Genomic DNA, 27,303 nt, shown 5'->3' on the forward strand with positions numbered 1-27,303 from the left:
ACTAAGAAGAAACTTGCCAGGTTAATAAATCTCATCGATGTACATAAATAATATCATTGCATTACTATTGTCTACCATAGCGTATTTAATATGGAATAGAAATTTTCAAACTTTACTCTTACTTTTGCTTTGTTGCTTACTTGTGCATGAAGTTAGGTGGTTCTTGACGAATCTCCTACAGGCACTCCAAGGGGTTTTTTTTTTGCAACGCCATCGATTACTTTACGACAAGAGGGGTGCGAGGAAGAGCTGGTGGGTTTTCTAGATGATCACAATTGTCTGCGTTGGTGAAAATTCAAAAATGAATAAATGAAGAAGAAAATGAAGAATGAATGTTTTCCGTTAATTCGACATTCCGTGAGTCATTGCCGTAGAAATGGAGCGGTGCACATTAACGGTTTTGGTAGCGAGCAGTTGGTTGTTGCATATTGCATACTTTTTTATCTTTGCGATCATTTTATCCTAGGTACGTGTGCAGTGGGATACTCAATTTGAAATCAATTCTTTTGATATGTTTGTGTTTATGTGCAGACGATCAAAACCATAGGTTTTAAAGAAAATTTCGTCATTTTTGGAGTTTTTTTATTCGAGTTCAGAGGCTGCGCTGGTGTTGCTGAAGTACAAAATTGTAAAATGTCAAAATCGTGCTGTAGAAAGGAAGAAAGAGCCTCCCTTTAGCTGAGATTATTCTCCTATTTGAAGAATGCTACAGTTTGGGAGCCTTTCTCTTCTCTCCTGAGAGGAAATCAGAAATAAATCTCACGAATTGATTTCGGTAAGAAATGATGCTCCTCCACATGCCACATTTGTTTGAGTGGCAAGACTGCCGCTATATTTCATGTTCGTTGATAAGAACGAGCATGGTTTGTCTATTGCAAAGTAATAGACACAACATGAAGCAGCACATCCAATCGCACCAGAATTCGAGCTCTTTTCGCCAAACAATTTGTCTTCTTAATCATTAGAGTCTTTTCATAAGTGGCTCATGTAAACTATGTAGAATTCTTCAGAAATCCCGTTTGGGCCAATTTTGGCGCTGGAGTCGTTAAAAGGAACCTTGTAGAAGCCTATAGTCTTCTCTGTAAAACTTCTGCAGGTCCACATTAAGGACTTTGACTTTGTTCTCATCGTAACCTGGTTAATTTAATAATATAATTGTAACGTAAGCAACGAAGACAGTAATAGTTGGTGTCGATCCAGATCTGCTCACTCCGATTCGGGTCGTCAGTGGTTCGAAAGAGTAGATGTTCATTCCGATACTCATGCTGATGAGGACAACGACTTCATCAACTCTTCTACTGTCGCATGCTTCTAGGAACAGTCCTTCTGCAGTGCCACATACGGCGCTCATGAGTTGGCGTCGTCTCGTTTCGGTCAGACCGTTGATGTCGTTATTGATCTTGTTGGCTTATATGATGAAGTCTTCGATGACCATTTCTCATGCCAGCGTAAATTCGTTGTAACCAGACAGTCATCCTGGTCCTTTTCCGCTCCGACAGTCAAGATAACTTCAGCCCGTCTTTCCTAGCGCCTCCCTACTAGGGGCTTGCCAAAGGCAGTCTTTCTTACCTAGCATCTAACGTTTAATTCAAAACCTATAAAGTTTGTGGTAGGACGTCGTGTTCTTTCAGAATTGACAGAATCAGCGTATTTATTGGAGGGGACTCCAAATCGGTGCCCTTGCACCTCCGAATCAGGCTTTTGGCCGGACCGACATGTAAGATGGAGGGACATCATGAGTCACATGATATATCAAATAGTTCCAGCTCAGTAGACAAAGTAAGCTGTATTTGCTATGACTCATGCTCCGCTCTCGATGCGTACCCTCAATGCATCTTTCGTTTTTTCAATGACATTTTGATTCAAAGTAAAATGTGTAGCAAATATGTACCCACGAAATGAACATAGTTGGGCAACAATGGGCGCGACTGCAAATAAAACTGAGAAATTATCTGATGCTGTATTTTTGTATCACTTCCAAAATGCAGGATGACATACGGGAAATTACTTCGACCCCAGGTACAACTTCGTAAGCCCCCAATGCATCCCTAAGCCGTTGCGCTTGATGTGGGACCATCATTAGCTCCAGTCAGGACGAATTGCACAGACGAGTGGGGCCCGCACTGTGCACGTAGGGTGGCTCACGATAGTAGGGTTTCAAACCCAATGAAATCAAAAAGTGGTTCAATAGATGAAGAAAATGAAGCGAGGGCTGAAATTGCCGCTATTTTCGGCCCATACAAAAGAGCAGCTGCTAGCACAAGCGGGGCGTCTCCTTGCCACATGATCCGACAAGGAGAGGACAACATGATAACATAAATGTTACAAATTATTGTGTTCCGAGGACGGACCACGCACTACGTCGCTTCGAACTAGCTGCTCCGCGCTTTAGGTCGCCTTTTACCTTGCTGTCAAGAGACTATCAGAAAATAATGAACGCTTTGATAAGATTAACTATTTCTTGGGAAAATAACGGCAACAAGGAACGAAATCAGTAACTATGTAATCCACAGAAGTTTGCAATACGCCGAAAACAATGACCAACCTATAATGGAAAGTTATTGTCGGGTCAAAACGACCTGAAGCTCGGTGCGGTGGAGCCAGCCGCTATAATCGAGGCAGGACCTTAGCTGGCTCCATTCAGACTAGAGATGAGTGAAGCTAGCGAGTCCTCTCCCCTCTCCCTCGATCCCAACCTGGTATCCTCTTCGGAATGTCTAGAAATCTCATCAAATTTGAACTCTTTTTCTTTCTTAAGCTCCAAGAAGTCAGACAGAGAGGGTCCCTCTGTGCTGAAAAAATTAGGCTACAAGAAAGCTTGGGAGTTGCAAGATAACGATATTTTACCATTAAAGTTATTTTTGAAAGCCGGAATGTTCCGTTTTTACGAAAATTTTTATGCACGTAATTTGAAGCTATTAGGTACATCCTCATCTCATTTTTTACGTGAGGATTTCTCTTGCTTCTGGTACGATTACTATATTGAGTGAATTATATCCTAGCCGGTGATGTAGCGTATGATTAGCGGTAGGTAAGCAGAGTCAGCTATTTAGGTGCTAACCAAAGTGAATCTCTTTAGGACACGCACCATCGCTAATTGCTCTGACGAGGCATGACATGCTGCTGGGCATGCTCGAAATTCCGCCGGGACCCTCTTTACACGCACCCGCGCCGCTTCGAATGCAACTGCACTTAGCATCAGATCCTTTTGAGCCGACTGACCATATTAATGATCACAAGTTCCATGGGAAGAGGCTCTGCTTTAGCAAAACTATAAAGCAGTGGTTAATTTAAACAAGTTTTGAGTTTGTTTATTGGATACTCTGACATGGTTGATTTTCTATCATTTTCTAATTCTTTTTTTTTCGTTAATAGCCTGGTGATGAAGAAGACTCTTATCTTTTCAAAGAAAACCAATTGTAAGAAATTTGTCCGATCATTTCAGTAGTTCTAAGAGTCTGACTTTATCAAAGATTCAGAATTATTTTTGGTGGAATAATGCGCAGCAGTTGCACAAAAACCAATCTAATTGTTAACACCCATTTGCCCAGACTACCTTTTGCGAAGTTAAGAGGCTACCTTCTGCTTCTTCGTATGTGTTCTCCAGTAGAGTGATCTTTTGGCATATGGACGCAAAATACAGAATGAAAATGAAATAAATACGGAATGAAATGCAGAAATACGTGAACTCAAGAACCTCTTTGTCTAGTTTGTACAGATGTTGTTCCTAGAAAGATTCCAAAGATAGAAAATTTGAGTTGCAGTTTGAACCTGAGCAAATCTCCACTGCATTCTACAACACAGCAATTCCTCGGGCCTGGTCTGGGGCGGTCATAGGCTACGTCACTGCCTTCCACAAATTCATTAGGAGAGTCTTATTCCATGATTCTGTCAGGGTGCAAGGCAGCAGCGGTTAAGTGTTTATGTAGATAACGAATTTCTAACGAACGTCAAAGAACGTAGAAAGTGTCTCCGATGTGACCCGACTATTTACTATAGTATTTACTTTGCGGTTGAGCTTCGAAAAGAACGGTTAAGTGGAGTGTTCTCAGCCAATACAATGATGTTTAATCGAGCGGCATTGTCTCCAAGTCATACCACTTTTCCAATGCATCCCCCGCTTTCCTGCGAGGAGGTTCCTCGCATTTCTCCTTTTGCTCAAGTCACCAACGTGAAGTTTCGCAGCTGGGGTTAGGTGAAGAGTTTTATGTGGCTCTCTTCGTCTTAAATATCGGTGTTAATTGCTATTATTTCCCATCTTTTTCTCATTTCTACTCTCCAGAAATTCCTTTATGGTAGCGTCTTTCCCAAATAAGGTTGAAAAATAAAGGATAAAAGCAAAATGTATTGTTAATGATGCGTTAGTTTTTCCACAAGTGAAGTGAACATTTTGGGTGTCCACTGAAGTTAGATGTTCTTAAAACATCTAACTCACGATATGAAGAAAATATCACGATATGAAGAAAATTTCCACCGACAACGACTTCAAGAGTTTCTTGCAAAAACGAAGACTTTACTAGTTCTCTGTCTCCTTTTACATGCGGTCTTTTTAAGTGTAGAGAGTACTATTTATCAAGGCAAGAGAAAAGTTGAGCAACCTTTCGAGGACAGTGTTGGTTTTGAATGGTTCACTAACAGCAGAAAAGAAAAGAATTTCCTCCACGGGCCACCAGTCTCTGTGGAAGGTCACCTAGGAACAGTCTTCAGTTCCGATCTAGCGAATGGCTGGTCCATTGAAGAGGGCTTTCTTGGGTGTGCACTCACAACCAGTGGTCCGCCACTGGCTGTTGGTAGGGATTAGCGCAAAATGCTGGTATTCCGCCAGGGTCATTAGGAGTCATTCACTTTACCTTTGTTTTACCTTATTCAAACAAGGTAGATGTGAAGCAACAACCTTGCAAGCTTTCACTTTAGCAATTTCAGCTGCTCATGTGAAGCGAAAGTTGGTAAACACGTAGTAGCAGAAGTTCCAGAATGCTAGGCTGCTCTACTGTAGTGTTGATGTGCTGTACTCCTGGTGTGTTTGATCCATCCGAGATAGTAGAAATAATGAACTGGAGTGTTCTTCCTTCTGATCTCTGGCTAATCTGCCGTACTCTCCCGCCTGGGCTGTTCCTTTCTCTTCGTTACATAGTTTCTTGCATGGACTTTTGTGCCACAACAGCAAAGACGACGCAGCTATTTATCCGGCTGCGAACGTCTGGAGAAATAGGCGTTCTCGATGAAGTTCTCTCGCTGCAATTTGACGGCAGACAGACCTCCCGTTGAAATCGATCTGCATCTCTCGCACAAAGTACGATCATGTCATGTCCATTAATGAACATTTGGCATTGATTGCGTTCTCCCATTGTCATACAGGGTGATTTAGCACAAAAGGGACGCCTTTCTATCTGCAGCACTCGCCGCCAAATTGGAATTAACAACGATAGGATGATTCAAAATCTGCACAGACAGTTCTCGCTTTGACATATCAACGAACAACTGCGCTGTTGCATGTATCTGTACCGAGCTGCGCCTCAAAAATTCTAATTCTTCTGAGCCTCAGTTTTTAAAATCGAGATTTGTACGAGTTGTTCCAGTTATTTTCGTGAGATTCGACCTATCTCGTTGAATATGTCCAGCCTCAAGTACAACATCTGCATTCCACGCTGTAGCTACAACAGTACCTTGTCTGCGTAGTATGATATGTAGATAAAGAGAGCGACGACCGCCACGGGGCTTTCGCCTTAAGGAGGCGTTCCATCCGATATTATCTTATCGCATTCAATTCTCTTTACCTCTTGTTAATGATAACATATTTCAATCATTTCCATTTTGAGAGCAGTCGGTGCAAGGAAATGTGCCAGAATGCAGCTGGTGTATTATGACCTCAAAAAAGAGAAGATGCTACAAACTGGAACGGGTGTTTCTCTTCTCCTTGTATGCATTACAGAAAAGCTCTTCGAAATTCGAGGAGCTGAAAGTTATTCAGTTCAAAGTAATAGTTGGAAAAAATTACAAAAAAGAGAAGAAAAAGATTTTCTCAAAACTTTACTCATAGATATCAGTGAATTTGATTTTACTACGTTCTTTCTTTGCAAATCGACGCCAGCATAACTTTCTTATTACCTGTAAGCGCTCCACGGATTTAGTCATTTTGGTCCTTCACTTTCTGGTGGATATGCTTACTGAATGGATTTTGTTCATCTTTTCATCATGATTGCTTCATTCAATCAACTTCATCTCTTTTTTTGAGATCCTACGTTAAATTTCCTATCGTCGCTAGGAAAACCTCGAGCCACATGATCATAAGAGTTCATTCTTTTCTCACACTGAACATTTTGCGGATGCATATTTTTTGTAATTCTTGTGGTTGTGTTTCTTTGAGTATACGCGATGATCAGCTAGCCGCCTTATGGTTTTCTCCTCTGATGAAAGCAGAATATAAAAGGAAAATTCTAGGTTCGTGCATGAATACATCTCTGTATACAGATGGTGTTAAGTGACGAAAATGAAGCACCGCAGAAGTGAATCCGCGCAGGCTTCTTGCCAAGTTATGTGGCCAGACAATCCACCATACGTTGCCGAATTTTCTATTTCAGCTTTGTATAAATTCCAATCAACACTTCGTGATTTTGTTTTTATTGATGACACAAAGGCGCCAGTCAAAAGCTGCACAAGTAGTAGACCACTGAAGCGGTTAAGTGGAGACAAATTAAATTGAACATTGGAGGCACCGTAAGGCTTCAGACGTAGGGAATGTATTGTCACCCACAAACTCACCCATAACTTGTTTTCGAAATCTAGAATATCGAAATCGGAACCAAAAGAGTTGGAAGTTTCACCTTTCAGAATGCCAAAATTTTCGAAATAGAAACTTGCGATCCAAACTTTTATCGAGATCGAGAAGTTTGCCGAAAGTGTCTTAGGTAATTTTCGAAAATATTTGCTCTTCTATTGCCTTCCCATGTAGGATTTCTGTCAATTTTTGAAAGTATTAGAATTCTCGAATTCTGAGATGAGTGGCAATCAAAACGATTGTAGCGATCTCTTGGCTGAGAATATATTAAAGTCATCGTTGTTTGAGGACAAAGCGTGGGTCTATCTCTTGACGTTCAGTAAGATATGTGAATGGCAAGACTGCGGAGCTGTGGATATAACTAATGGCGCTCTGCGGATTTCCACTCGTTTTTGAGCCAAACATTCGGCAAGTTTTGCATACACCGTGCCTTCCTTGGTTGTGACGACTTCTGTCGGATTAATCCGTCAGAAACGGATTTTGAGACGCGGGTTACGAGCAGTATTCTGGATGACTCTATCCCAGTGCAGTGGTGCGTTGATTCGGTTATCATTTCGAAGTTCGAGAATCAACTGAGGGCAAGCGGCTTTGAGAGAATTGCATGGAAGTAAACCTATGTAACGAGGAATTCTGAAACTTGAATTGAGAAGACCCTATCCCGACTACCATTAAGCGTCCTGCCTTCTTAATCAAGCTTCTTGCTCTGTGATTATAATCGTATGCGCTAAGATCCTATCCACATCATTCTTCTTGATATCTCGTCTGCCCAACGGGAAGAAATGACTAAGATACCGAAGGCGTATGCAAAGACTTTCGGTTATTGCGGAAGAGAGTATAGTTAGAGACAGAGAGCGATTCTCGCACACTCAATGGACGTATTGACTCAACAGTTTCAACAGGTTTTGTGTATCCAAAGGGACTTTTCCGAATTTGAATAGTATTGCTCAACTGCTTCAACGTCTGATGGAAGGTGCTTCCCAATTTATGCATGTTATCGGCGACTTTCCGTTAGTTTATCAAATTTCGATGAAGACCGAGGACAACACAGACTGTACAGATAAGAGATATTTCAAACAGTACAACACATAGACAAAAATCAACAACAACAAAAATCCTGGTTCTGTGCTCCACTTCTTCCTCCATTAAAGGAAACGATGATATTAGCAATTTTCAGTCTCTGCTGTGTTCAAAATCCATGAGCATAGAAGAAAAGTGCTGCTGCATCCCATCACCACTTTGTGATCTTCGTCAACACCAATTCGCTCGTTTGCAACCACGTAGCGTTTGTCAAGTGGGGAAACCTCAGTTGCACTGTTCAACAGTCAGCGGTGTGGAAAACCCTTCAGAAATTCGAACTGCCCTCGTTCACTTCTTCATATAAATCAAATGTGATGAACCATCACGTCACAGAGAACATTCGAACACTCGTAGATAACAATGAACAAGAGGAAGAAATCTTGGCAGTGCAGTCAAATCAATAAATTGACTCTCCTGATCACAGCACAACATTTGGTCTTTGGGATCACAAATTATGTACTACGCAGACTAAGGCAAAGCATCCCTCACGACTAGTGGAGGATTGCGACGTAATTATTTAAGTTTATGACATGAATCCAGCAAGAGGGCGTTTAGGAACTAAAGCTTTTGTAGAGAAATGGATTTGCTCTACTCTTACCACTGAACTTATAAACGGTCTTAATATGATCAGCGTTTCAAAAAATTTCGTAGCTCAAACTATGTTCTTTTTCACTAGCGAGGGCAAAGTCGAGCTCATTCTACGTTTTTAACTAGAAAAGAAGAGGGAGTTGTAAGACCGTTTATAAGTTCAGTGGTAAGAGTAGAGCAAATCCATTTCTCTACAAAAGCTTTAGTTCCTAAACGCCCTCTTGCTGGATTCATGTCATAAACTTAAATAATTACGTCGCAATCCTCCACTAGTCGTGAGGGATGCTTTGCCTTAGTCTGCGTAGTACATAATTTGTGATCCCAAAGACCAAATGTTGTGCTGTGATCAGGAGAGTCAATTTATTGATTTGACTGCACTGCCAAGATTTCTTCCTCTTGTTCATTGTTATCTACGAGTGTTCGAATGTTCTCTGTGACGTGATGGTTCATCACATTTGATTTATATGAAGAAGTGAACGAGGGCAGTTCGAATTTCTGAAGGGTTTTCCACACCGCTGACTGTTGAACAGTGCAACTGAGGTTTCCCCACTTGACAAACGCTACGTGGTTGCAAACGAGCGAATTGGTGTTGACGAAGATCACAAAGTGGTGATGGGATGCAGCAGCACTTTTCTTCTATGCTCATGGATTTTGAACACAGCAGAGACTGAAAATTGCTAATATCATCGTTTCCTTTAATGGAGGAAGAAGTGGAGCACAGAACCAGGATTTTTGTTGTTGTTGATTTTTGTCTATGTGTTGTACTGTTTGAAATATCTCTTATCTGTACAGTCTGTGTTGTCCTCGGTCTTCATCGAAATTTGATAAACTAACGGAAAGTCGCCGATAACATGCATAAATTGGGAAGCACCTTCCATCAGACGTTGAAGCAGTTGAGCAATACTATTCAAATTCGGAAAAGTCCCTTTGGATACACAAAACCTGTTGAAACTGTTGAGTCAATACGTCCATTGAGTGTGCGAGAATCGTTCTCTGTCTCTAATTGTACTCTCTTCCGCAATAACCGAAAGTCTTTGCATACGCCTTCGGTATCTTAGTCATTTCTTCCCATTGGGCAGACGAGATATCAAGAAGAATGATGTGGATAGGATCTTAGCGCATACGATTATAATCACAGAGCAAGAAGCTTGATTAAGAAGGCAGGACGCTTAATGGTAGTCGGGATAGGGTCTTCTCAATTCAAGTTTCAGAATTCCTCGTTACATAGGTTTACTTCCATGCAATTCTCTCAAAGCCGCTTGCCCTCAGTTGATTCTCGAACTTCGAAACGAGTGTTCCCAACTGTATCGGATAGCTGAATTCAGTTCGAAGCAACCGGGTAGGAAAAGAGGAGTTCGTACGCCTCCTCTCGCAGCTTCCGATATAGTTGCATCATCCTTGTGGAGCGGTATCTATCTGGACTGGCTCAGCTGCTTCAAAGGAACTGGTCTGAGGCAACGACTCTGTTCCACATTTATTTCAAAGCAGTCCTTCATTTTTCTAAATGACGATTTATATTGATTTCGATTCTGCTTGTTCCCTACCTTCCTCTGACCCCTCGCATTCCAGTGCACGCAACGAACTACGAACAAAAACAAAACTGGTAAAAGGTCAACAACTATATCTTCGCTTCGGTAATTGTTATCTATATAAAGGAAAAAATACGCCATTATTTTCTCAGATATACGTCTCGTTCAATTTTCAATGACACTTGCCTAAAATTTATCGGAAATGGAGCAAGACTATTCAAACTAACTTCTTTTTGCCGAGGAAAGTCTTCTAACAGGAACAACCTCATCACACCCCTACCCAGGTTTTATGACAGTTTGCATTCTTACAGAATTCTAGTTACAATGTTTTTCTTGGTTGCGACAGCTGATTTTTCGTGCGTATTGCGAACGATTTCAGAAGAAAATGATCAGGTTAACGATGCATTTATCATCACGTTTTTCTTTAACGTAACAATTACACACATTAGTATGGAGAATGTGAAGAAATTTTTGATTATACGGGGAGAGTAGATAACAGCCAAAATCGTACCCAAGTCACATTACATAATAACGAAGCATAGTGTTTAACTTCTTAGGAAATTGAAGGAAGAAAGCCAAAATTGGACGATATGTCACTCAGGTTCTGCAGCTCCTTACGTTGTCCCAACTATAAGAAAACAAAGGCTAAATATTCGAACATTCGAAGCTAATAGATTAGGAACGTGATGGACACATGTGATAGAATTAGATAAAATTGCTTAGTTACGCAGCAGTATTTCACAGCGAACTCCTGAAGTAGCGCAGCGTAGGGTTCGTGAGCAGATTAGGAGTAAAACGTAGTAGGGAGGGGCCACTCAACCGCGCTATTTCTGGAACTGAGTAACTAAGTTCGTCAGCGCCCTAAAACATGACATTAGTCTTAGAGGATCTATGACATGTAGGCTAAAGCTACTAAGAGAAAAAAGGAAGACAGAGCTTCAAGAAGTAATTCTCTTTGCTGCCAGGATCTTGACTTCTTCCTACGTTGGGGAAGGTGTGCTAGCACGTCGATCGCGTTCCAACATCGTAGGAAACCTCACCTCAGATTCATTACTGGACAGCAGAACGAAGTTGCATGGGTCATCTACGCTAATGGAAATGATAGCAAGAAGAAGCGTACTATGGCGAGGATGCTTTCGCGATTCCGTGACATTCTCGTCCTGACATTATCAATCGATAATGTCAGGACGAGAATGTCACGGAATCATATCAATATGCAGATGGTTGGCCTTGACGTAATTGAGGTAGAGGGTCGATGTTATTTGATGAGTCATGCACACGTTCGTGGACAATTTGGGAAGCGTTGATTTTCGCTTCTCTGACCAGTTTCTATCAAAACGTTACATTATGCCCGAGAGGCAGCTTCTTGATATATAAACTAGTAGCACTACTCTGACTTCAATTCCTCATGAGACTGATAGAGCCACTATGCTGTTCGAACCGGTTCCACGTCGTAATGGGTGACGTTGTGTGTGAAGGGGTCGCCATGATCTACTCACAACGATTTATGAGCACTTTCAACCACCGCCACTAAAAACATCTCATCATATTTCACAAGTTCTCTCCCACATTTTGCACGACGGTCTAAATAACTGTGCAAGTAGGAGTAAGCACACCAGCAACCACAATCTTTGGTCGATCTCGAGCTTTCGATTTCGAGAGAACGCCTTTTTCTATTTGTGCTCATAGAACGATCGTAGTTAGAAGCGGTACGTTTCCTGTGTGTTGTGTTCCCAGCTGATAAACGTCTGCCATTGCAGATTGATGTGATGAAAGCACTGTTTTGCTTTACGTTTCTGTTCATTGTTGAATCATCAACAATTGGAAGGAAAATCAAGGTTCCGAACAGCGACCACACATTACAGGTACGCTTATCACCTACCCTTCCTCAGCCGTAGGTTCACTCTATTTCCCCTTGCCACATCACGTTTCATCCCAACCCTAAGAACCTCAGCCATGTTCATCAAACACAGCAGGACAAATGAGGAACAATCGGATTACTCTGCGTGGAACGAACATAACCTCATGTAGAACTCATGCAAGTTGCGTTTGAAAAATCGTTGGTCGTTCTGCATGTGTCTGCATGTCCTGTTCATCCGATCTGTACTATTTCTTTCTTTTTTTCTTTTTTTTCATTCAAAACCACGTTCCTTTCCATGCAAATCCAGATAATAGATTTTCTGAATAGAGATCAAAAGTCTGTATGCAGAAACTGTTTAAAGTGTTTTACAATTATTTCCCCTTACCTTCTATTGGAGTCGACATCCAAAAAAATTCACTGTTTCCAAAGCCACAGTTTCCATGGGCGTCGCATTTAATGTAAGATTTCTTGAACATTCTCTGTATACTACTCAGCCTTAGACAGTTGAAAAAAAATACAGTTTCATAATCATATGTAGATCAAATGTGTCAATCAGTCAGTTTACACGTGATTAGAGGGCGTGAATGGGGAATTGGTGTTGGTGAACATACTGTGGATCTCATTCTATGTATTGACCTTACAGAAGAGAGATGATTCGGCCGCTATCGATTAGCAAATACAACAATATTTTCTACAACAGCACTTCAGTAATGAAAAAACTATCAAATGGTCATATAACAAAAAAGTTGTACTGCACATTTCCTTTCTTTTTCAAAATTCAGATGAGCAAAACTTTTCTAGTCCGAAGTAATCTCTTCTGTATTTTCTGCTCTCCATCCTCTTTCTTCTTTTTGATAGAGTTCAAATGCCTCTTCCAAATGCCTCTTTCGTCACTTGCCATTGACGGAAGAGACCGCACAGTAAAAAAACGCATTAGTTATGGGATACCGAAATACTTTGACCTCAGCAGCTACAGACGTTTATTTGATGAGAAAGTTTAAAGAACGGCCAAAATTCATTCTACGTCGGCGCCACAATTTTTCACCAGTTTCAGAGACTCTTAGAAAAGCTAGCTGTGAGTTATCAGAAGAGGGAGGAGGTTATCATTAATAAAATTCAGTGGAGAAGATAAGTTTGACCTGTTCGTGGTCTGATGCAAAGGTTGCGGTTCGGTGTGGACGCTGTACAAACTTTCTGCGAAAAAACTCCTTCATTAAGATTTACAGAGATGCTCTGCTCTAGAGACGAGAAGCAGTTGATTATTCGCACTAGTTAGATACTTGGACAGGTGAATAGTTAATCAGGCCGTAATTTATTATTTATTTCGATGTTATCAGTAAACTTTTGCTGGTAAACTCTGGTCTAGATACAGATCAAACGTTGTCGGATTGTTGCCCCGGAACAAAACGGGTCTGTTAAAAGTAAATAAGGCGACAAAAATCATCTAAACGCTAGTGTCGTTTTACTCGAATGTTCCCTCATGTATGTTCTATTCTACCCGCCGTGTTTTCCATGCTTTGTCTTCAGAAATTAGACACGCATGCACATACATCCTATAATGGTAGGTAACAGTTAATGTGAGCGGACGCTAAAGCCTTATCTTTAACAGCTTAACCGTACTGATGCTTAAGTTGTTTCATGTTAATATGTCATTTTGTGCTAGTTGCTGGAAAAGCAAGATGAGAAGTTCGTGTAGTATTTCGAATAATCTTCTAAATTATAATATTACTTAGATTCTACTATGGAATTACGCTAGATTATTTCCTGAAATGCAGTACTGGAATTTTTAGCAGATGACTGCAAAATCCTTCATCAATGCTAAAATTTTGGAAAACTAGATAGGGAATCGTTAGCAGAATGTTATGGCTTGCGGAGGTCACCTGATGTATCATTTTACTATTTTTATCCTCGCAGACAAGTCTGTTATCAATTTATTGACCTTGAAGAGATGAGAGGCTTGGTTGACATAGGACGGTCTAAGTCGAAACAAACTTACCACCACACTTACCACCATTTTCAGAAAATGCTCGTACTTTCTATTTGTGCCGTACACTTAAGGGGAGCCACAAAAAGTGAGGGCCCAACATTAGCCGGATGTTCGATCTGATATGGGATGGCGGGCCCAAAAATAGGCCTACACTCAATAGATATGTGTACTACATCCTTTGAATTTGCATTACTATCCTTACTACAATTATATAAATTGAGCACTACTTCTGTATGATTGGGATCGAGGTGGGACCATCGCGAACTGCAGCGAAGAATGGTCCTAGCAGGAGTCTTCCATCGATCCCAATCACTCCGTCCTATCGCTTCGATTTGACTTGATTTCTTTTTTTTCAATGGCTGGAGCGTTGCAATACATGGCGTAGTACAAAACAACAGTCTGGAAGCGGCTATTTGCAGTGATGCGGAAAGAGGGGACCTGAAATCCGCACCACCTCCGATTCGTGGTATGCTGCCTTTAAACTTCGCACAGAGACTATAGGAGGGAGCAGTTTTCACATGGAAGTGTTGATGCATTTATCGATCGCATCGATTTCGCTGGTTTAGGGGTACTTTTGGGGCTACGCACTCAAGCTTCAAGGCATCACCCCACGAATCTGAGGTGGTGCAGATTTCAGATGGAGTATTCGTATACAGGATGGGAGACTACGGAGAGGAGGTGATTCCGTCCATTTCTTCCTAATTGCCGTAAAAAACTGCCCGGAAGATACGGCTTCATTCGTTTTGGCGCACCATTTTGTACAAGAGGTTCGATTGGAGCGCGCCAGTCTTGTGCGGCGCCGCATCTTCCGGGCCGTTTTTTACGGCAATTAGCAAGAAATGGACGGAATCACCCCCTCTCCGTAGTCTCCCATCCTGTATACGAATACTCCACCTGAAATCTGCACCACCTCAGATTCGTGGGGTGATGCCTTTCAATGCTATACGCTTGCGGTTTACCTGCTTATGCTAACCGCTATCTGACATTTGAGTGTACGCCTAGGGTACGTGCGTACGTATGTATAACTATACAGTTATAGTGCAGAAGTTGCAAAAATATTGCAAAAAGGTGTTGTTACCTAGTAAACCACCGAATACCCAGAACCACGACTGCTGTCGAGATCTTCGGTGTTGGTAGGAGTTTAAGTGAGACGTCAAGCTTCAAATACGACGAACATAATGACGAGGACGCTAACGATCGCGGTAAAGTACGATAAAAACGACATGAAGCACGGTGCGGTTGCGTGAGCTGCTCCGCCCGAAGATGCGCGCTGAGCTGCCGTGGTAGGGCACCTGCTTTACACCATCCACGGCTGCAGTTCGGCATGGTCCCACCTCGATTCCAACCCGTGTCTCAACCGCGCCTGTTCGATCGCAACCGCTTACTCAACCGCACCGTGCTTCATGTCGTTTTGATCCGACTATAAGCACTTTGTCCCAAAACGTCGATCTGTCTATTTTTGTGCTCTCCCTTCCTGGTTCAATAAAACCTTACCAACTCAGGGCCTCATATATGCCGATTGCGAATATGGTACTTTTTGTCCGAAAGTTCCGAATTTGTCACTTTATTGGCTTTTATATTCTTTGTATAATCTTAGTAAATGTTATTCATTCCAGCTAGGTTTTGGCGTGCTGAGTGCGAGTAGGATAATCACTTTGCCTGGAAATACTAGTATTTTCTCTATGTCTCCATTGACTTAAGGAGACCTGTGTTCTTGTTGTGTTGTATTTTGTGTGGACATGAAACGACATTCCTCACATCTAGAAGTTCTCGCTCTAGTCATCAATATGGCAACCGATTTGTAAAAAGAAATGAATCTGTAGTAAGCGCAAAAGCGAAATGTGGAAACGGCGCTGTGGAGCTCTGCCTATAGTGTTAGAACACTACATCGTAAGGATTGAAAAAAGTTGGTTGCAGTTGAGAGACAGCTGGCGTAGCCTGCCAGCGACTAATAACTTGGAATTGCACATCTTATCAAAAGCCTAAAAGAAAACGGTCCAAATAAGTAGCATCTACTGATTCCTTTTTTTAGTGCAATATGTGTGTGACATTTATGAGGCTAGTGGCAGTTGTTTATGAGGCTAGCAGCAGTTGTGGCAGGCAAGAATACTCAAGTTAAAATGCTTGAGTTGAAATCTATGCAAATACGATGATTGAGCGGGAGTCTGACTCCTGACAAATACAGGAATTTTCGGGGAAAGCAGTGATTGATGCTTCTTCTCGTGGATCAAAAGCCTTTTCAGAAATTAATAATATATTGAAAATTCGAGCGGAAGGCGGGTGAAGAGAACTGAAGAAGCAGGTTCTTTCGAGTGATTGCCAGGACCCGGGAAGCATCAGTAGAATTTTCCGACCATAAGAACACTTGCTTTATCAGTATTGCCGCAATTCGTAAAATTATACAGGAGAAAGGGGTAGTGAGTTTGCAACTTGACGTGGTTACTGAAGTAACTTTTATTGCTTATTGGAATTACATTAGTTAGATCGAAAACGTTGGCCCATGACGGAATCGCTCTCTTTCTATGGTGTAGCGCGTTGCATCGTAGGGGACCGTTGCAAGCAAGGCAAGGCTGCGATGGCGTTCATACTAGTGAACTACACTCCAAACGTTATGCATTTTGGAAAGGTCCCAACACCCTCAAGTTCGTGGCGTGTCTCCTTTAAGCGTTATCCTTTTTACTTCTTTACAGGAATTGATCTACAGAAGCGCACTCCCACGATCAAACGAACAAATTCAGGATTCTGTTTGGTGGGTTCCTAACGGAGATAGCTACCAAGTCGGTAAAAACTACTCTTATTGGTCTTTATTATTCATGTTTATAATGTGTCTATGCATTTTACGCTTTTTGAAGGCTACGAAAGTTACTGTTCTCAATGAAGGGAAACAATACTCTACGTACAGTTTTCAAATGGTTCTAGTGAAGAGCCAATGTGATGCCAAGGTTCGTAGCTGCACCGAACGTCACTCCTTGACTTAGACTCCTTCCATCACTTTTAGAAAGTGCCTATTTCGTCACTGCGGAAATGTAAACCTGCCCCGCGTTCGAATTTACGTGTTGTAAGTAGATGCAGGTAGAGGCTTAGGTGAGAGGTTTACTTCACTCCACTTCATTTCAGTTTTGCCAAGTGATGCTTGCTTGGAACGAAAACGATTGGTCCTCTATTGAGATGGAAAATTATTGCTCTCGGAAATAAGAAGAAGTAAACACTTGAGCCTATTGTGTTGTATACAAAGAAAAGTTGGAAAGAAAAATATGCTTTTTTGGTGTTCTTCTGATTTTGTAATTGATGTTGCCGTATAGAAACTCGAACGTCGTAATCGTTGCCTAAGTAGTGCGTCCTTGAGTGGGAGTCATGAGTAGGGTTTTTGGGCGTTGGAGGTCGTCCACCTTCAAGGCTTTCATCCTGTTCCGACTTAGTGCAGGTAGGCAGTTCATTCACCTAATTAAGCAGTCTTTTCGAAGATCACCATGTCTTTGTGAAATCACCTTGCTTAAACCGGATGGCTAGTAACGAAGTTCACAACTTTTGATCATTGCTGAACACTATTCGCGTTCGAGTATAAACAAAAAAATAACTTTTTTTGGTCCATTTCTCATTTGTTTCCAGAGGTGGATCATTTCATATAACCACGGGGATCTCTTCTTCTCCAAGAGCTTTACTCGAATGTGAACTAAAAGTGACCTTTAGTGGAAGAGGACACTGCAGCCCAATTTTCTAGTCAAATGTTCTGGCCATGAGTTGTTTTTGGCACAACACAGTGCAACTTCCTGGTTCCGTCTACCTGTAGTAGATCATTGATCGACGTTCTATATGATAATATATAGAAAATAATTAGTGAAGTATAACGTGCGAATTGATTTTTGAATGGCACTCAAGTGCTTATCGAATTCGTTCTTTTTTGTACTTATCACTTATTTTTTATTTCAATGAGGACGGTAACTGTTTCAACTTTGTCGCTTAGAGGCATCACCCCACGAATCTGAGGTGGTACGGATTTCAGGTGGAGTATTCGTATATGGGATAGTAGATTATGAAGAGGAGGATGACTCCGTCCATTTCTTCCTAATTGCCGTAAAAAACGGCCCGGAAGATGCGGCGCGTGCACAAGGCTGGCGCGCTCCAGTCGAACCCCTTGTAGAAAATAGCGCGCCGAACGCTCGAAGCTGTATCTTTAGGGCCGTTTTTTACGGCAGTTAGGAAGAAATGAACGGAATCACCCCCTTTCCATAATCTACGATCCCGTATACGAATACTCCACCTGAAACCCGTACCACCTCAGATTCGTGGAGTGATGCCTTTAAGGAAGGCCTCACGCATTCTCATATCCCCTATTGTTGCTGGTAGTGATCATCTTTCGGGAGCTTCACAATCCAGTAGGTTTGTGCTTCTAAGAGTAGTCTTGGACTCATACATTATTTTCAGAAGCTGCGATAGGCTAATTCGTCTTAGAAATAAAAATGAAATCTTTGCTAGTCTTTGTTTCCGTTACTATTAATTAGATACCTACTACTGAATGCTCAAAGTGTCGCATAATCCTGTATTTCAAACTGCTAGGCAATTCATTTCTGAAAAATCTTCGGGGTGTTACAGGTGTGATTCCACTGCGATAGTACTAGCGAAATTTTCTTCTAAATCCTAGAAGGCAAATCATTTGTGGGAGATGCACTAAAGCTATAATATTCGTAAACTGATTCTGAGACTTGGGACGGGTGTAGCGCTGTTGGTAAGAGGTTCACCTGCGACTATATGGTCGGTCGATGGTTACGAGAACCTAGTGCTAACCAAGCCCTTCATTCCGAGGTCATAAACTGGAATCAGACTTGTCTGGGAGGATAAAACACTGACCTGCATTAGTTAGTGCCTGTAAGTCTCTGTATAGGCTAGACATACGTTTGCAAACCTCAACCGATTCTGAGTTGAAGTTGGTCGCGTTGGCACGTCCAAAACGGATTGATTAATGCCAGTGTATGCTTTATCCACACACTGAGGCTTTGGTATGCCGTCCACATTTCACCACCTATTTAAGCATGGTCACGGCTTTCTGAACCCGGTGTTTTAGTGAAGGTTATATTTCTGAGTTCTCCATACATTGCACTCCGATGTAGCAATGCCGCTTCAAGGAAACTTTCTACGAGGACTTTTATTTGAAATGAATGAAGCTATTACTTTGTCCTCTTGTTCTGGTTGAACGTGCACATACTCTGGAAACGGAACGAACACAGTAGTAAGGGGCGAGATTGGGCAGTTGACGGTGCGCTGATGTTGTGGTGGCAGCATCCATTCCAGTTACCAAGCCATGTTCCAGATCGATCGGCACAACCTCACTGTCAGCAGGAGTCACTTTTTTCTCCATCAAAGTAGTGCCCAGTATTACTAGCAATGCCGTTTTTGTTGCCCTGCAATGTAATTGCTCCAGAATCATTTTGGACATGTTCTTTAGAATCCCGTGTGAGCGAAAAGTAGCTTCAGAGTAGACCCAAATATGTTGTCAAGAATATGTACTAGTTTGGAGGTAGCCGGAAATTTTAAGGATTTGCAGTTAACTCTCACACACCTGACGGGTATTGGGCGGTCTTAACCTGCATTTCTTATCTTCCGAATTGTTAAGGCTAGTCGGTGGATGCATCACAGAGACGATCTTCAGCAGTCGGTCTGCCCAGAAACAGCAATGTCATATATTGTAGTAACGCTTGTCGTTGCTTTGACTTTTACGCTTCCTTTTCTGCATTCGTGAAAGTGGATTTGTTGAAAAGGGTCCATATTTGTACTTATCTGCGAGCTCTCATGGACGATTCGCGGCACTTTTTATGAGTAACTGCGTAAAATCTGGTATTTGCTAGGTTAAATGTATAATGCGACGGATGGATCTTAAAAAGCATTAGCATTTAATAGCCTTTTATGTGGTTTGCAAACAGTAATTCGGATTTGGTGGAAATAGGCACTGGAGAAAAAGAAGTGCACTATAAATAGTGTATGCATAGAAGTAAAACACAACTGAGTTGTAAAACGGGTAAATATGTAAATGTAATTTATGCAAATATGGACATACTGGAGTTCGCTCCTCTTCCAAGCTCCAAGGTAGTCGAAATTATCCGCTGCCGTCATGAGACAGGGCTTAAAAGAGAGCAATTTTGGCGGCAGTAAGGAATGTTTCATCTGCCTGCTTCTGAAATGTTTCTGCACGAACGAAAATTCTTCCACCTATCATTTTCTCCTTTTTCGAGAGACGAACACATACGTGCAACTACCCGAAGGCCTCACACCGCGAATTTGACGGTGTTGGGAATCCTGCAGGGAAAGATGGAGTTAGGGGTGTAGATAACGAGTATGAGTGTGTTCAACAACACTTTATATAGTCACCGGTTCGCTCAGCAGTTCATCTGTGGTTCTACCTCAATAAGGTGATAGAAAGCCACCGACGCTATCGTCCGCTCGCTCGTAGGTGAAGCGAGTGTCATTGAAACTAATATTTATGTGACTATATATCATGTAGTAGGCTCAAAGCGACATGAAGCACGGTGCAGTTGTGTAACTGCCTGCGCTCGAAGCGGTGCGTGAAGCGTAGCGGTGGAATCCAGCAGGGACCCTTGCTAGCACCTCTCATCGCTGCAGATCGTGATGGTTACACCTCGACTACAACCGCTATGTCAACTGCGCCGCGATGGGAAAAAAAAACTCAGCTGTTGGAGTAAATTGCTTGTCCAATTCACAGCAAATCAACCATCCTAGAAAGATGGAAATGGTAGCCAGCGCAAACCATTACAGAACGTAAATACGGATTACCAGCAATGTTTCCTTGCATATTTCTGTGGAAAATACCTCGTCAATTATCGTCTTTGCCAGGAAAAAAGGCAATCATAGAAGTTATTACTAGATCTTATTACTAGATTCTATATGCTGTGAGTTTCAAAAAAAAAGACAGAAACAAAAAAAAAATGTGTTAGGTTGCACCAATGTTGCACCACATCTTAACCAGCCACAACCGCAATCTCATGTCTAGTATTTGCTGGGAAGAAGAAGAAATTTTCTTTGCTCGCTCTACTTTTCCTGCTGCGTGGATTAATTCATAACAGGGAGTTTCTTTATAACACTCCTTAGTAAATTAAAAGGGAAAAAACTGCATTTGGAAGAGTAATTTTTTTAGTATTTTTAGTACCTTGAGAAGACCTTTTTTAAGGTTTCTCATTTCATGAGCGTGCTTCATGTGGCGGGTTCTGAAATATGTGATTGCTCTATGATACAAAACTAGTGGAGGAACAATGTGTTTGTTCACAATACCTACTCATTTTTCCTGCATTGAATGCTCTAAGAAACGTGGGTACATACAACAAAAGTTCCTTCTACTTCCTTCTGGAATGCCTTTGTACGGCGCTCTCGGTGAATAGGTGAGGCGTCAGCGACTGTGATAGGCGGGCAGTCCCGTGTTGTGGGTCGTCCGGTGGTCAGCGGAAATTTCAAGTTCTCAAATCCTATCTATGGCGGATTCCGTCAGCGATCGCCGCAGGTGGTCGCACTACGGCCTATCAATAGCAACCACTAGTTCTTGAACAGCTCAAAACCATCGCATAGAGTGTTAGTTCAAAGAATAACCCACGGTTGCTGTTCCTTCACTATCTTTCTTCTTTTTTTTTAATCTTACTATGGATGGGCGTTCCTGTTTTCAAACTTTTTCATAAGTAACGTTGATATATGGAACCTTTTTGGAGATAAAGTTTGCCGAAAAGGTTTGGAGCAAGTTTTCACTTGACCAGCTGTTTGCATTGTTGAGAAGTCTTTTATGACGATAGGCCCCTTACCCTGTGAATTAATTTAACTTTTGGCTCGGAGTAGAGCAATGATCAGTTAAAGAACAATTCTCTTATAAATAGAGCCTGCGTGTATCTCTGATTTCATTGCACATTTTCAAGATTAACACAGTACCTCCCAAACAATGACGTTATTATACTTTTTTCTTTTTTTTACGTCGTTGTTTGAAGTTCAAACAACATTCTCGTCCACTCATTTCATATGAATATTCGAATAATTCGTGAACGCAAAGTACTTTGTCACTTCTCAGTTTATTTAACACTTTTTTGATTGGATTCCACTAGTGGAGTTTTTTATTTCAATTTTTAGAATTTTTTTTTTCATTTTTTTAGCCACCTCAGAAAGATCGGTCCGTAACCATTGGATTTGATACAGCTTCCTATGTTTAGCAGTTATTTTTACCCGCAAACGGCTCAACTAGATTCTCTATTGGTAGGGTAATGCTACGAATACAATGTTCTTTTTCCATTCGAGTGGTGTGGGATCAGGATTCCACTCTGTGCAGGAATTCGCAGCAAGACAACAAACTAAGCATGCCTTACATGCCGTTAGAATTGCTTCAGCCAGGTCCAGATAAAGGAGAACTGGTCAGATCTAAATTTCTTTTAACAACAGTAGTTAAACATGAACTGCAATTTAATTCACTTGAAGTATGCAGCGAATGCTTGCGAAGCATACTCGCAACTTGGCAAATTTGAAAGGATTTCGCAGTTTCTGCTTTGTGCGAAGTGATGGCCTCTGGGTTTCTGACAAATTGCAAAGAACGAAATATGCACGTGTTACATCAGTTTAAGTGCCACGTAATCCCGATTTTGCTGCGAGCTGTTGATGTCGGCGAATGGAGACCGTAGGATTTTGTCAGAGTGCAAAGTTATCTTCTGTGAGCCAATACTAATATAACCAATAATAATTTTTTTCCATAGGTTTCGACCTAAAAACGGTTGTTGTATACAATATGCGGTTTTGTTTATGTTGATCGGGGCGCATCTGACGTTTTCTGACGTAGTGAACGGATGGAACAAAACAAAAAAGTTTGTAAAAAGCATACGAATCAGCATTATTGGGTTGAGGATTTGATTCATATGTGTTACAAAGAAGTTTCTGCTTTGGTTTTATGAACACGAAACCCCTTCACACTTTCTCGAGGAACGCTTCTTCAGCGGCTTAACTGTTGCCTCCGTTTGGTGAGATAATCGATGCCATCCGACCAGTTCCAGTTCCATTTCTATCGCCATCCGGTCATCACCGATACCACGTTCTATCATCGTATGCGATCCTTTTCTCTAAGATCACTACAAAAGTCAACACCTAAAATAGCAGCGCTAGATGTCTTTGTGATGTGTTTGACGCTAGATGTATGATATTCGCCGTCTTCCGGTATTATTGCAACAATTCATTCTTTGAACTGAAGAGTGACTGTTTCGTTGTCCTAGCGAGAGAATGGTGCACGACAATCTCCGCTCATACTGTTGTACATTGTCATCACTTCATTTTTGAACATTCCGATTAGAATCTAATTAGCCAAGTATATATATATATATATATATACATATGTACATATATATGTATGTATGTATATATATGTATATATATATATACATATATATGTATGTATGTATATATATATATGTACATATATACATATATATATATATATATATATATATAAACTGACTTACTTGACTTAATCTGTGGGCTAATGTCATCGCCTGACGCGATTACCCGCATCTTAGCCGAGGTGTGCCGTCTTTGAACACAGCTCTGCCCAACATTCTCGATCTTCTGCGAGAGCTTGCACAGAATCAATCTATTTGTTGCTATTCCATATTATGCGAAACCATGCGTCTCGCCTGAATTGCCTATCCACGCCAAGTGTCCTCAGGTCCTCTTTCACCACCTCAGTCCAGAACTTCCGTCAATCAATTTCTGCGTAAAGATCTTTATTGTGGCATACCATAGGCCAAAATTAGCCAAGTAACCGTCTAAACGCCTTTCGTTTCGCAATCAAGCCTCTCCATCACCGTAGATGGTGCTGCCCAACTCTCCTATCCGTACATCATGATGGGGCGAATTGCAGACAGGTAGACTCGCAGCTTGACTTCGTTAGTGATGGGATTCGACCAGAGGCATTTCGTCAAGGAGTTAAATGCAAAAGTGGCCTTAGCGCATCTTTGCTAAATATCTTTCTCGTAGCTCTTCAGCGTACAGCCTAGATAACAGAACTCATCGACGAGTTCTATCAGTTGTCCGTTCATTCTGATTCCCGTTCTAGGTCGAAGAGATCCACATCTGCTTGCATTTATCAGGGCGTAGACGTAGTCCATAGGCTGCAGCCAACTTCGATACAAAGTTGACAACATGTTGAAGTTTCGTACTGCTTTCCGCGAATATAGCAACATCGTCAATGTACTCGAGATCGGTCAGGTGGCGTCCTGATGGTGCTAGAATGATATCGGCAGGACACTGAACTATCGTTTGTCGCATAATGTTGTCGATGGCGAAATTGACCTGGAAGGGTCCTGCCACTGCCCCTTGCCTTACTCCGTTTACCACCTCAAACGGTGTTGTTTATCCAGCTGGTGTTCGAACTGCAGCAGTTGTTCGTTTATTCATGTCATAAAGCAAGCGAACGAACTTTTCTGGTACTGCATAGGTGCAGAGCGCGTTGAGAAAGCGGCCTCGGTGAGGAGAGTCGAACGCAGCTTCAAAGTCCAGAAACGCTAATTGCATTGGCTTCGAATATCGCTGCCAGGTTTCGATCACTCTCCCAGCGATGAACACCTGGTCCATCGTAGATCGGCCAGTACGAAAGCCACCCTGCTCGTCGCGCGTTGTTTCTTCGTGAAATTTAATGAGTCGGTTCAGGATAATCCGCTCCAATATCTTGTACATAAAAGATTCCTCTATAATTCCTAGGGTCCGTGACGGATAACTTCTTGTAGAGGGGAATTATGACAACGTGTCTCCACGAGTCAGGTGTCCTTTCGTCTATCCATATTGAACGGATGATCTTTGTCATTTCACGAATCCCTGACGGAGGAAGATATCTCAGCATTTCTGCGCTAATCCCGTCGTCTCCACCAGATTTTCCATTCTTCATTTTTTGAATGCAGACTAAAACCTCCGACTCGGTCGGTGATCCCTCGTTAACCGCATATGTTGGCCTATCAACGTGCTCGAGTTCAGGACCTGACGGCGCTTGCCGGTTTAGCAAGGTCTTGAAGTGTTCCTTCCAAATTGGAAGGGTTGCTTCACCGACAGCTACTTCCTTTGGCAGTGTTAAGGACAGAAAAAACATCTTTTCATTTTGCCGGTATACTGTTTTAGTAAAGCTTTCCATGGGTTCTTGTCCTTCTACGCCTTTTCAAACTCCATCGCTCTTGACGTCCACTCGTTATCGCGGTCCTGTTGCAGCTGACAACGCAACTTCCCTCTAAGACGCTTTTCCTGGTTGAAGTCACCAGTGCTGCGCGCGACACATACAGAATTGTACGTTGATTTTGTTTCCGCAGATGCAAGGACGAACTTCTTCCGCGGCAATAGAACTGGGAACGTTTCCCTTGCAGCGTTCTGGATGCACTTTGTGAAGGAATCCGCATCTTCCTACTCCAACATGAATAAACACACGTTGGTGGAATTTCGTTCTGCATTCTTCATTTTTCAGACTTACCATGTCGATTTTCGGTTGAAGAGGAACTCCTCGGTTTCTCCTGTGGAACCGTATCTCGAGGCTGAGAAGAACTGAATGGTGGTCAGAGTCGAACGCGACGTCCTGAACAACTCTAGATTTTCAGATATCTGAGTGAGGAATGTTCCTCGCCAGAACGTAATCGAGCTGAAGTTTAAGAATCCTCATCTTCCGCTTGCGCTGCTCTTCATGTGTTGGAAGGGTTGACCCATGCTACGTGAGCTGATGGCGTCAAACGTAGAAACAATGATGAGGCCCGTCTGTTCGCATAAGTCGAGCAGAAGGTGACCGTTGTCCGTTATGCGCTCCGCAGGATGACACCATTTTCCTTGCACATCTGATTGCTGTTCGAGTCACATCTTCGCATTTTCGTCGACTCCGACAATGACCACCTGCTGGCTTGGTATTTTAGACATCAATGCGTTGAGTTCAACATAGAACGCGTCCTTTTTGTTGTCCTCAGCGCTTTCCGTAGGTGCGTGAGCACTTACGATCCTGATCCTGCAGACGTACAAAGGCACATCTAGACGACGTCCACCAGCTTCTTGTAATCGTTCCTCACAGCTATTGCGCAGCCATCTACTTTGTTCTCATCGCATATGGTGTAATTTGCGATACTGATGACGGGCCGATCTCTCATGCGTGTTTCCTGCAGCGCAGCAAAAGGCGCACAGAGTTATCGCAGAAGACTAGACAGGGCATCTTGTTGGAGTTCACTCGATAGTGTTCGGCAGTTCAGCGGAACGAAACGAATGGTTGTTGCCAAAGATTCCATGTTCCCTTCAAGCAATTGACTTTTCAGGTAATGGGGTTTGTCGATGTGCTGGACGACAGCACCTTTTTGCAAAATAAGTGAATTTTTCGCCATATAACAGTGCCTATTATAAAGCTCGTACGTTCCCAATGCGTACACTCGAACGTCTGATTGCGTTTAGTTAAAGCAGTGCCACCACGTGCAGGTAGCAATAAAGCGTTCTCAGATAAGTAAAAAAGTATGGTCTTTGTTTTCACTTTTGTAGCTAATCACCGAATCACTGGTGATCACCTACGATAGATGCGCAAAAACCCGGTAAATCTAATAATTAACAAATTTTGCACTTGGTATAATTAGCATATGATCCTCCCGTCGTACCCTTCTTACTCAATTATATATACTATTATATATTCTACTATACTATTATAGAAAAAAATTATCCCTCATACTCTACTACGATCCTTTGATTCTCTTACAGAAATCACATTAGTGAAGGTTTTTAAAATACTCTTCTTTAGACTGAAAACGCACTATTATAATGGAAGGATTTACCTGCTTAGGTAAGAACAAATTAAATTTGTCACAGAGACTTCAGTTGCGCCTAAGTCGAAAACAGAGACGAAAGAAAAGTTGACTTCGTATATGGACATTCTTGAGTCTTCACAGCACAATTGATGAAAATGTTAAATCGAACCTCTCTCTTCCCTTTTCTATACGCAGCCCTGATAGAATCACCAACAACTATTAATGTGAACATTTCATGTAGCATTTGTGACCATATTACTCGCTCTACAAAATAGTAGGAATTTGACGTTTTAATTTCAGTGAGCCGCGTATACAAGTCTGATTGGTACATACATGTAGTGGTGCCGCTTTCACTAAACGCAATCAGACATCCATATGTAGGCCTCAGGAGCGTACTAACTATATAAGTTGCACTGTTACATGCGGAAGGTCTTCAAATATTGCAAAATGGCTCTGTGGTGCAGCACACTGCTAGAAGCCATTCCTTGAGTCAAGTGGCTGATAGGAACATGGAATCTTTGAGAGCAAACATCCGTCCCAAAATGCAGAACTCCCGGTAGTTGTGTGAAGTGAACTCCAACAAGCCGCTGTGCGCGTACTACCGCGATTTCTGCATGCATCGTTTGCTGCATTACACGCATCAGCGATCGCTCAATCATCAGTATCAAAATTTACTGCGGTTGACGCTGATAAGAAGAAAGTAAGAG

General features: G+C 42.0%; 4 protein-coding genes across 6 annotated transcripts; 1 reads left to right on the top strand and 3 right to left on the bottom strand.

The window, feature by feature from the left end:
• Positions 1–37: 37 nt before the first annotated feature.
• Positions 38–17,015, top strand: RB195_019027 (uncharacterized protein; the record flags this gene model as incomplete). 2 transcript variants are annotated; one of them, XM_064186697.1, is made up of 7 exons in its annotated part: positions 38–156; positions 11,018–11,216; positions 11,733–11,837; positions 16,511–16,597; positions 16,673–16,762; positions 16,819–16,878; positions 16,938–17,015. In XM_064186697.1, the coding sequence occupies 7 exons, from the start codon at positions 38–40 to the stop codon at positions 17,013–17,015; spliced, it is 738 nt and encodes a 245-aa protein (XP_064042578.1). The 2 variants fall into 2 exon arrangements, with proteins under 2 accessions (XP_064042578.1, XP_064042579.1); XM_064186698.1 differs by lacking the exon at positions 38–156 and adding an exon at positions 11,673–11,681 and having other exon boundaries at positions 11,094–11,216.
• Positions 17,016–23,897: 6,882 nt separating this feature from the next.
• On the bottom strand, positions 23,898–24,113 carry RB195_019028 (uncharacterized protein; the record flags this gene model as incomplete). Its single annotated transcript, XM_064186699.1, has 1 exon — positions 23,898–24,113. One exon carries the CDS (start codon positions 24,111–24,113, stop codon positions 23,898–23,900), a length of 216 nt encoding a protein of 71 aa, XP_064042580.1.
• A 364-nt stretch (positions 24,114–24,477) lies between these two features.
• RB195_019029 (uncharacterized protein) lies at positions 24,478–24,969 on the bottom strand (the record flags this gene model as incomplete). 2 transcript variants are annotated; one of them, XM_064186701.1, is made up of 1 exon in its annotated part: positions 24,478–24,969. In XM_064186701.1, one exon carries the CDS (start codon positions 24,967–24,969, stop codon positions 24,478–24,480), a length of 492 nt encoding a protein of 163 aa, XP_064042581.1. The 2 variants fall into 2 exon arrangements, with proteins under 2 accessions (XP_064042581.1, XP_064042582.1); XM_064186700.1 differs by having other exon boundaries at positions 24,478–24,927.
• A 14-nt stretch (positions 24,970–24,983) lies between these two features.
• Positions 24,984–25,957, bottom strand: RB195_019030 (uncharacterized protein; the record flags this gene model as incomplete). Its single annotated transcript, XM_064186702.1, has 3 exons — positions 24,984–25,199; positions 25,300–25,401; positions 25,856–25,957. The coding sequence occupies 3 exons, from the start codon at positions 25,955–25,957 to the stop codon at positions 24,984–24,986; spliced, it is 420 nt and encodes a 139-aa protein (XP_064042583.1).
• Between the last annotated feature and the right edge of the window lie 1,346 nt (positions 25,958–27,303).

The sequence above is a fragment of the Necator americanus genome, chromosome II (genome assembly GCF_031761385.1).
Source record: "Necator americanus strain Aroian chromosome II, whole genome shotgun sequence".
NCBI classification, from domain to species: Eukaryota; Metazoa; Nematoda; class Chromadorea; order Rhabditida; family Ancylostomatidae; genus Necator; species Necator americanus.